At 42.9% G+C, this 11187-nt stretch overlaps 1 protein-coding gene across 1 annotated transcript; it reads left to right on the forward strand.

Moving 5' to 3' along the window:
- Window positions 1-1580: 1580 nt before the first annotated feature.
- LOC141113270 (small nuclear ribonucleoprotein-associated protein B') lies at window positions 1581-10857 on the forward strand. Its single transcript, XM_073606293.1, has 7 exons — window positions 1581-1739; window positions 4997-5148; window positions 5223-5334; window positions 6949-7101; window positions 7688-7829; window positions 7995-8120; window positions 10695-10857. The coding sequence occupies exons 1-7, from the start codon at window positions 1737-1739 to the stop codon at window positions 10730-10732; spliced, it is 726 nt and encodes a 241-aa protein (XP_073462394.1). The 5' UTR covers window positions 1581-1736; the 3' UTR covers window positions 10733-10857.
- Window positions 10858-11187: the final 330 nt, after the last annotated feature.

Consider the following 11187-nt stretch of genomic DNA (forward strand, 5'->3'; position numbering starts at 1 on the left):
GCTGTGCATGATGTCATTAGCCCAGGCTTTTTACCAGACAAGAAACAGGAAGTGGGTTGTATAAGGTATTTCCTGGCAGAAAAAAAACATGTTTTACTATCCAACCTAAAGCAGAGTTCCACCCAAAAATGGAACTTCCGCTTTAAGTACTTGTGACCCCCTGACATGCCACATTTGGTATTTCATTTTTTTTGGGGGGGGGGGGGGGGTGTATAGCTCCCAACTGTCTCTGATATAGAACAATGTCCCTCTGTCCCTCTTTGCTCCTCATTTGTCCCTCATTTTTTTCTGATAGTGTTGCCCAGTGATATAACCTTCATCAAATTTTAAAATTGCTACATTTGTGAATTTCAAAAGCCAATATAAAGGAATAGTAGAGCTAAAAAAAAGCACTTGTGGGTTGACTAATCTTTTTTTTTTTTTTTTTTTGTATAATTCACCTTTAAGGGGGCGTGACGGGGGGGTGTCCTATGCCTACATACTTTTGCTAATTAGTGTCCCTCGTTCCCACCTCAGAAAGTTGGGAGGTATGGGGGAGAGAGCGGGTACTTTGTTTTCCCAGGTACCCAGCTCCCACTTCCTCTCCTGGGCGCTGCGGCGCAGAGCGGAAGTTCCCCTCTCCCCCATCCCTCCCTGCAGTCTTCTGGGACATGTCACAGGTCCCAGAAGATTGCCCGGCCATTCGCAAAGCGGCTCGCGCATGCCCACACTTGCAATTTCGGCGCCGCAGAGAGGAGGGCGAGAGAAGGCTTTGGGGCTTTGTTTGCCCGCATCGCTGGACCGTGGGACAGGTGAGTGTTTGATTATTAAAAGTCAGCAGCTACACTTTTTGTAGCTGCAAAATTATTCCAATCTCTTTTTCAATACCGAATAACAATATTATTAACGTATTTCAGAAAAGCATTAATAGAGTTATATATGTACAAAATACATAATATACAATAATATAAACTTTAAATACTATAACAAACCATGTCATATATCAAAGAGTTTTTCTTGTATGTAAAATACCTGTATTATATTTTTCTATGGCATATGTCAAAAAAGATTTTTGTACCACCTTTTGCATACTTCCCAACTGTCCCTGATTTTGAGGGACTGTCCCTGATTTGGAGCAATGTCCCTCTGTCCCTCATTCCTCCTCATTTGTCCCTCATTTTGGTCTGATCTATATAGATGTATATAAAATGCACTTTTTATCTATCAAAAAGGTGTTTCCCAGTGCTAAACCTTTCATCTGATTTTTAAATTGCTGCAACTGTAAATTCCAAAAGCCAATATAAAGGAATAGTGGTGGTAAAAAAGGCACTTGTGGGTTTATCCAAACTTGTTTTTTTGTACAATTCTCCTTTAAGGGGGCGTGGCAAGGGGTGTGTCCTGTGCCTGCATACTTTTGCTGTTAGGTGTCCCTCATTCCCATCTCAAAAGGTTGGGAGGTATGCTTTTGTACCAAATAAAATAGTTTATAAACAAAAAAAAATGTTCCTGCTAGTCTTCCCTCCTTGTACATCTATAGTCTGTGCAGCAGGGGTCGCTCCTCCCTACACATCAGACAGCAGTAGACAGTGCATTACAAAACTTTCTATTGTTCCGTTGTAGAACGCAGGTTGAACGCGTCGCTTCCGGTTTCACACAGTGCTTCCGGTATAAAGAGCGCCTAAGGAGAGCGAGGCTCCTGGTGCAATTTTTTTCATTCCCCGAATCGGTCGCCAATCCGCGGCATCCGACCTGCAGCCATGGTAAGTGCGGGAGAGGGGGACTTGGCGGGATGAGGGGAGCCGGCCGAGACCGGTATTGATGGGCTTCTATTGTGAGGAGGCGGCGGGAGACGAGGAGCGCTCCTCTGTGTATGTGAGGGAGGGGGATGGGCTCCACGGCCACCCGGCATTGTGTGACGAGGACCCCTCTGACTTAGTGAGGGGCTCCTCTATCTGGCTGTGTTGTGGAGTTCCTCCCTCCTCATGCTGACCACTGCTTGTAGGCCATGCTTGCCCAGTAATGTAGGTATAGTTTTCTCCTATGAGGGAAGTGTGAGCTCAGGGGATAGTCCTCTCCTCTGCCTGGTCTTCTGTCCACCCAGGACAAGGTTCGTCCCGCAATGTTATAATTCACAGAGAGCTGCAGCTTGCAAACCCATTTAGGCGCGTTTGGGTATTCATTCCATTGTCTAGTATATTAACTTATTCTGGCCATTGGAATGGAGTGTGTGGGGGAGGGTCTCTCTCTGTCTCTGTCCCCCCCCCCCGTAATCTGAGGGTATCAACTTTTGTATTGATACCCACAGAAGTTGGCATAGTGTGAACTGCATGTGAGGGAGATGCAATGCACTGGATTCTCGCTGGTTCCCGCATCACTATTGTGTGAACCGGGTAAGGGCCGGTGTTCTGACGAGAAGTGTCCTCATATCGGATAGTGTCCGCCCCGTACTGCGCAGCGCTTGCGCAGTACGAAGGAGAAGCCGAAAGTGTCCGAAGTTGATCAGCTGTACACGGCGCTTGGGCACTTGATAGTGAAGGCTTTGTAAGAGGGGCCCCTCGCGGGCTCGCTTTGCTTGCCACGCTTCGGGCACGGCCTCGCTGCTCTCAGCATCTATTTATTCTACCTCTGTCCACTTGGATAGTAGGGAATGAACCTGGACATAGGGCACAATAAGTGCGCAGGCGCCGCGTACAGCTGATGATCAGCTGTTGAACTTCGGAGACTTTCGGCGTCTTGTTTGTCCTCCGTACAGGGCGGACCCTATCCGATGGGGGACGGTATTCGACAAGACACCGGTTCACACGTCTGCAAAGCAGAAACCCTGCAAATCCACTACGGGGTTTCTGGATCGCACAAATCCCAGCGGCAGTTCACACTGCCCTAAGCAAACTGCTGTTAGTGTCAGTTGAATGTTAATGATCTCCTAAGATCAATTTGCCGATCGCAGTGCGATCTTCAAATTCGGACAACAATCGGGTCGCAAGCGTGTGAACACCCATGCGATCCAATTTAACTGCAAACCAAAAAAAGTTCTGTGCAAATTTAGCCATACTATATGGCTGGATTCGCATCGCACGGAGATCTCATGTGATTTGCGCTGCGAATCACATGCGATCTCGCAACACATAGCAGTGTGAACTGGCCCTGAATGTGCAAGTTTGTTTTTCCTGCCTCTAAACACCCGTGTGCAAGGGCCTATTTAAAGGGTTGTTTAGAGGCAGAAGTCAAACTCCTCCAATAGCTGTGATTTTACTGCCCTTTGTGCATGCGACCTTTGGAGGTTGCATGTACTCCTTTATTGTTTTTTCTAAACAAAAATATTTGGTGTTGTATTTGTATGCATGGGGGAGACCAAAAATTGTAAGCTCCTTGAGGGCAGGCACTGATGTTGAAGTGAACCAAGGTAACCTCCTGCGCTCAGTTATGATGCCTACAAATAGGACAGAATTTCTTCTTGACTAGTACTCCAGGAATTTAACGCATAAGTCTTGTTGCTCTCTAAGCTCTGGCCGTCCTTGAACATACTACAAAAGCAAACACACCAACCTAGTGGCATTATAATTACATGTTTATTAGAAATAAACCAGTGAATACTTAATGGGCACTTTCACACTGATCTGTAGTAATAATGCATATACATGTTTTACTGTCTTAGCAGTTTGTGAAAAAAAAAAACACAGGGCATGTGACTCAACGTGACATTTTTGGTGTTGCCCCACACCAAAAATGCAAGCAGGATTTTACTAAACACAGCCAACCCAAAACAGATCAGTGAAAAGGGTTCCATAGGATTACATGGTCGCACATTTTCTTCACCATATTTTTATTTTTTTAATGCAGAAGAAAAACAGATCAGTGTGAAAGCGGCCAAACACATGTCATGCACAATCATTTCTAAACATACAGATGAGACTGTCTCCAAATTCAGTTTTCAGCTCATAGGAAGACCTCAGTGTCCAAAAATGGCTAAATGCATTTCGAGGGTGAAGCCCTCTTCCTCGGAGCCAAACGTTTCCACCACAAGCTGGGTTCTACATCACCATCCTTCTTTCACCAGGAGCCAGCTGTCTTCTGGTTCTTGCAGACAGTGTTCTGTCATATAATGCCTCAGACGATCTGTGCATGCGCAGTAGTGATGTCACTCCAGCTGATCTGCCGATCAGCTAACGTAGTATCAACACATGGGCAGATTTTGGAGGCGTTGTCCGACAATCGGCAAAGCTTGGAGGCAGAATCTGATCGTCTGATTCTGCCTTTGTGGATTTTTGGTGTGTTGCAGGATGGTGGAAGCTGCGTGTAACCAACTTCCACCCAAAATCCACTGACTTTCGCCTGTGAAGGTCTCACCCATGTGCAGAGGGCGAGGTAGAATCTGACCATGAGATTCTGATTCCACGCTTTGCTGATTGTTGAAGAATGCCTCAGACAATCTGCGCATGCGCAGTTTTGATGTCACACCAGCTTATCTGCAGATTAGCTGGAGTGATGTCACTACTGTGCATGCGCAGATCGTCAGAGGCATTATCTGACGATCTGCAGTATTTGACAGAACACCGGCCCCCTGATCAGCCCAATGTTTGAAGTCAACATCATAAAATGTGATGTGCACGTCCCAGGAGGCTTTAGGAGGAGGCACTTATCATTCTTCCCCCTAGGTTAGAATGGAAGTAGGGGGATGGGCTGTAGTACACAAACAAATGCAGCCATTTTACATGGGGGGGGGGGTTGGGGAGCTCTGTTTGGGTTGCAAAGTACATTTCCTGAAGGACTCTAGAAACTGCATGTGAATAGCAAGATTGTGGTGCATTCCTGCGCAATTCACATGCAGTTCTGTGCAGTTTCAGCCCATTCATTTTGAAGGTGTGGTCTTGGGTCTATTCACATGGATTCTGACTTACTGGTGGTCTTTGTAAGCTGCATGCCTGAGTAAACTAGGTAGAAAATTGGTATCTACATGCTAAGCAAAAAGAATGGATGCACAACATTTTGTAATACGGCTTTCTATATTTTCTTTCAGACGGTGGGGAAAAGCAGCAAGATGCTGCAGCACATTGACTTCAGAATGCGTTGCATTCTGCAAGATGGTCGCATCTTCATTGGAACCTTCAAAGCATTTGACAAGCATATGAATCTTATACTTTGTGACTGTGATGAGTTTAGAAAGATCAAGTAAGTGTTGGGTTTGCTGTAGTGATCAAACTTATAAAAACATTTTTGCACTGGCTAATGTTCTGTTTCCCTAGGCCCAAGAACTCCAAACAGCCAGAACGGGAAGAGAAAAGGGTACTGGGGTTAGTTTTACTACGTGGGGAGAATTTGGTATCCATGACAGTAGAAGGCCCACCTCCAAAAGATGTAAGTCAAGTCTCCTTTGTTCTACCACATTTTCAACTGTTTAGTGCAATTCTGCCTTTTATGAAAATGTTTTTCTTATCTGTCTGGAGTCAAGCTTTAAACAAACACCAGTATAAAAATTAGCTGGAAAGTATCTAAATTTCTTCACATTTGCTTACTGCGAAAGCCTCAGATACTACGGAGGGAGGAGACCCACTATTAACCAATCAGGAAGCTTTATTGAATTGGAGTGCTGACCATCTAGATGCAGAGTAGTTGTCCATATACTGGTTCTTTTTTCCTGTTTACAGTCATAGGCTGTAGTGGGTCATAGCAAACTTGCTCATAACAGGTGCTTGCACATAATTGCAAAAACAAAGGGGCAGTAACTTGCATATGTAACCGAATGTTATGGTAACCAATCGGCATCTAACTTCAGCTTGTTCTTAAATTAAGCATTTACAATAAAACCTAGAAGCCAATTGGTTACTATGCACAGCTGCCTGCCTGGGTAAAGTATGTAACTTCATGCTTTGGTACTTAAATTCAGGGTTTACAATGACCACATCCATTGATTCTTTGATGCTGGTGTATATAAAAAGTTCCATCTTTAACTACTTAAGGATGGATTTGCCCCTTAATGATCAAACCATTTTTTGCGGTACTGCACTGAGTCACTTTAACTGACAGTTGCACATGTCGTGTGACACTGTACCCAAACATAATTGAAAAGAGGTTGTGTGTTCTATCTGGGGGGGGGGGGTGGATGTGACTGCTTGGAGGAGACTGATCGCTGTTGCTAATCTTCAGGAACAGCAGATCTCTCTCCTCCCCTGACAGAAGAGATCTGTCTGTTTACATTGACATATCTCCGTTCTGTCTGTCAAAAGTGGGCGGCAGGCATCGCGACTGCAGGCGTCGGGTTTTGGCGGCATGCACCCCTTAGAGCTCTTAAAGCAGCCGACGTACCATGACATCGATTCGTCCAGGGGAACCAACCTTCCACAGGAACTGCAGTGTCTGGTCCTTAAGTGGTTGATCCTCTTGCTGACAGTTTTGAGTTTTCTATTTTTGCACAGATGTTAAAATGCTTTAGACCTAAAGATGGCTTTAAAGTGCGCTTTGTCATACGATATTGGTGCAATTTTATTTTCAGTAAAACACTGCACTTGTAACAAAGCCTTGTTTAATGTATGTAACACATTAGGAAAGGGCTCAAGTTATGTGAATGGTCCTAGTGCCAATGGGGGTGACATATTTTGGTGAGTTTAAACTGTCCTGGGCACTCTGGAACTTTCATATTCTCACTTCTAAACCTCTGACAAGTATTGCCTAGGCAGTATGAGGGGTCTTTGCTGTGGCGAGATTTGTCTTTCAAAGTATTACTGAAGGCAAATTTTTTTTTTTTTTTTTCCCCCAGTGGAGATGGATTACAAAGCCCTTTAGTTCTACTTTAAATGGACTGCTTATGATTGGGGCCCACAGACCCCCACAAGTCCCCCTTATGTCCTCCATTGAAAGGATTAAAAAGTGTTACACATATAATTTCCCCACCCCGCAAGCTATGTGAAATGAATATTTTCATCTTTAACTTGACAGCTAGGACTAAAGGTAACATTTGACTTTCTCTTGCAGACTGGCATTGCTAGAGTACCATTGGCAGGAGCAGCTGGAGGACCAGGAGTCGGGAGAGCAGCTGGTAGAGGTGTGCCAGCCGGTGCTCCTATGCCGCAAGCCCCTGCTGGATTAGCAGGGCCAGTCAGAGGTGTGGGAGGACCATCTCAGCAGGTAAACCATTACATGCAGTTGGCATCCTTGGGAATCCTGTGAACACATGATATGCTTTCAATAGTCCTTTACCAATATTCTCCAAAGCACTGCTTGTGTTTCATTCCACTCTGAAGAATAAAACATACAAAACAATCCTGTATAATATGGCAGTCCTGCAGTAGTAGGTATAGCTTGAAATTGATAGCTTATGTAGACCCTGAAGCCCTAGGGCTCTAGCTAGGGTACCCTCGCTGTCTTTTACTTGTCATTCACTCTTCTCCCTTCTTGGGGCCCCCTCACTGTGGAGGCCTCTGTTTTGTGTTGCCTTTTGTAGGGTGGACTTTACTACTGCCCTACATTTACAAGCCCATTTTACTTTTTGATACTTCATTATTTATTTATTTTTTGTCAAACATTAACTTTACTGTTTTGGATGTAATTTTGGAATACTTATTACACTGAACTCCAGTTGTCCCTCCCTTGATGTTTGCTGGATATCATCCTTGATTTTTCTAATAAACTGTCTATATAGCTGTACTGGTTTGTATTTTGGAAAAACTTCAATCTAACTTTTATTGAAGGTGAATTTTGTTTGTCATTACAGGTGATGACACCACAGAGCCGTGGCAATGTTGCCGCTGCTGCAGCAGCAGCGACGGCTAGTATTGCTGGGGCCCCAACACAGTATGCTGCTGGAGGACGTGGAGGTCCACCGCCACCAATGGGTCGTGGCGCACCCCCACCAGGTATGAATTATTTGGTCTCTTGCTGTGGTTAACTGGATCTGTGATGAGAAGCCTGGTTCTGATTCTTTTGATGAATCCTTGCAGGATTACCCTGAGATCTAGTCTTGACTCGTATACTAAGTGATGTCTGATCTGCCTATTGCTGACTGTGTCTTGTTTATGTAGGCATGATGGGCCCACCTCCAGGTATGAGGCCACCCATGGGTCCACCAATGGGCATGCCCCCAGGCAGAGGCGGACCAATGGGAATGCCACCACCTAATATGAGACCGCCACCACCTGGAATGAGAGGTAAGAAGTTTGGGTGTTAAATTAAACCAACATGGCTTTATGTGTAGGTTTTAAAAGTAAAATATTTTGGAACCTGAACTATAAGAAGTAATAGTTGTTTTATCCTTGTACATAATGCACGAGCAGGTGCACTAGCACTGCCTTAAAAGCAAATACATTGCTTGGCAATAAGAATTTTTCAATCCTGTAGACAAGACCTGTCAAATGGCATCTAGGGAGAAACCTAGCATTTTGAGAGAGTATGTCACTACTTAGTTGGTAGATCCAAATGAGATTATAACATCAGATTGTAATGTTGACTTTAGATGATGAAACTATTTACTTTAGTACCCCCACCAGGTATGAATAACTTGGTCTCTTGCTGTGCTAGACTGGATCTGTGATGAGAAGCCTGGTTCTGATTCTGTTGATGAATCCTTGCAGGATTACCCTGAGATCTAGTCTTGACTCGTGTACTAAACTGTCTGATCTGCCTATTACTCAATTTTGAATCTATCCAATAAAAGTGAAAATTTCAATTTAAGCCAAAATTTATTCTACATATTTTTGGTAAAACAAATCCCAAGAAGTGTATATTGATCGGGTTTCATATGTTAATGGCATCTACAAACTATGCAATGTTTTTCTTTTTACTAGTAACGGTAAAAATATGCACTTTTAGTGTACTAATGACTGGCATGGAAGGGGTTAACAGGGGCAATCAAGGGGTTAAGTGTGTTTCCTGAAAGTGTTTAACTGTGGGGGATGGTTTAACTGGGAAAACAGATCCTATTCCTGCTTAGCAGGAAGATGAGATTTGTCCTCCCTCTTAGAATGGCGATCTGCCTTGTTTACATGGGCAGATCCCTGTTCTGCTTCTGTGGGGAACAATCGTGGGTGGCCAGCAGACCACGCGTCTACCGGACCCGCTAATTGGCTCCCCCTCTGGCCAATCGCGCGCCCACAAACTAGTGCACAAAACGATGTACAGGTACATCGCTTCGTGCAGCTGTGCCAACTTGCCGCAGTACAGCTGCGGTGGGCTGTTGACAAGTAGTTGAACACCAGCCCAAATGCACCTTAAAACTAGAGGTTTCCATGCTTGTCTGTCCCAGTTATGATTTTGACGGGATTGTTAAACCTTAGTAAAACTGTTCCCTCACCTTTTGGTTGATTGGGTATCCTTAAAACCTGGGTTCTTGAATAAACAAATTCAAGCCTGCCAAGACATGGTCTTGTGTGCAAATTGTGATGGGTGACCTTTATGTATGATAGGCTCAAGGGGTATCGAATATGTACTTGTATAAAGTGAAGAGGGTGCTGTATATTAGGGCTGAAACAACTAATCGATTATGAAATTAATCGATTACTATTTTCATAATCTATTAATCGGCCAGTCACATAATGGGGTTAAAAAAACGAAAATGAGCCCTTTATAGTGCGAAAAGAGCAAATAATCGCTACTGCAAATATTACTTTCACAGTTCTACACTAAAAAATTAACCCCTTACAGTAGTGATTATCTGCTTTTTTTTTTTTTTTTTTTTTTTTTTTTTTTTTTATAAAGGGCTAATTTTAGTTTTTTTCACCCCATTATGTTACTAATCGTCTTAGACCTGGTTCACATCTATGTGTTTTTTGGTGCTTTTTGCAGAAACACACTACAGTTCATTTACGTGGTTTCCTATGGGATACGTTCATGCAAAACGGTGCTTTTTTGGTTCAATATACTTCAATAGAGAAGCTGCGGAAAAGCATGTAATGTGTTTTTTGCAGCAATATGTGTTTTTTTTAACCTGGCCAAAAAAAATGCAAAAAACGCAAATCGCAGCAAAATCACGTGCACAAAAATCAAAACGCACAGCAAAAAGCACTGCAGAAACAGATGAAAAGCAAACTGCATAGGTGTGTACTGAGCCTTATGCTGGTCACACCGATCAATTTTCAGACGAGAATATTCAGACAAAATCTTTGTACATTCACTGAATGAAAGAACGAACGTTCTTAAAATGACTTTTTTTTTTTTTTTTGAAGGAAGACTTTGTTTTTAATAAAAAAAATTTGATCACTGAGTCTGATATTTACCAGATTCTACCTTTTTAATAGTATGTACAGTATATATCCTCCTAATAGTATATACAGTATATCTCTAATAGTTTATACAGTACAACTCTTCTAATAGTATATACAGTATGTCTCTTCTGTCTGTTATGCTCAGAGTGGATTCGATATTTTGCTCCCTAACCATATAGTTGGTTATTTATATTTACCACTGTATAGAGATATTTAACAATAAATTACCTTTTTTTAAAACTGTACACATTAACTAAATTATACACCACACTTTTTTTTTTACTTTTTTTTATTAACCGAATAATCGATTATGAAAATAATCGTTAGTTGTAGCCCTACTGTATATTAATGATGGTGTAAACCTATTTAGCCAATAGAATAGAATAGTAATCAGTGATAAACTAAAAATGCAATAAAGTAAACTCGGATACAGTCATGTGATATAAACAGGTTTATTTTGCCTTAAATGGAAGGAGTAAAGTTGCCCTACTGTTTGCTCTAACATTGTCTCTTATTTTATAGGTCCTCCACCACCAGGCATGAGGCCAACCAGGCCATGATCCAAGCTGCCTGAAGACTTCACTTGTACATCTGGTGTTCCTCATTTGCTCTTGTCATGGGACTGTTGTAGTTAAATGTTTTGTAACCTTTTATTTGTAAATTTTTAATAAAGTAAAAAAACTCACTAGTTTGTCAGCTGAAATGCTAATTGAGCCCTCTTGTTCCACATGACGTAACTCCGCGTTAAGCACTGCATTTCCCCACACTTTTACAAGGACAGCAGTGAAAACCTTTGCTGCCCTTAAAGTGGTGGGTAGGATTCTTTCCCAAGTATCTTCCAGGATGGCTTGCAGAGGCTCCTCCCCACCTAGCACAGGAAACTCATGATCCACATTATAAAAGACAGACCACAGGCAGCAGCCCCTCAGTATGATTCCTCCTGCCAGACAGGAACTCTGAAGTTTGTACTTATCTAGGCCTTTGTGCTAGGTGGCAGGGGTCTCCCAGCTACAGC

This window comes from Aquarana catesbeiana, linkage group LG12 (assembly GCF_042186555.1).
Source record: "Aquarana catesbeiana isolate 2022-GZ linkage group LG12, ASM4218655v1, whole genome shotgun sequence".
Taxonomy (NCBI): domain Eukaryota; kingdom Metazoa; phylum Chordata; class Amphibia; order Anura; family Ranidae; genus Aquarana; species Aquarana catesbeiana.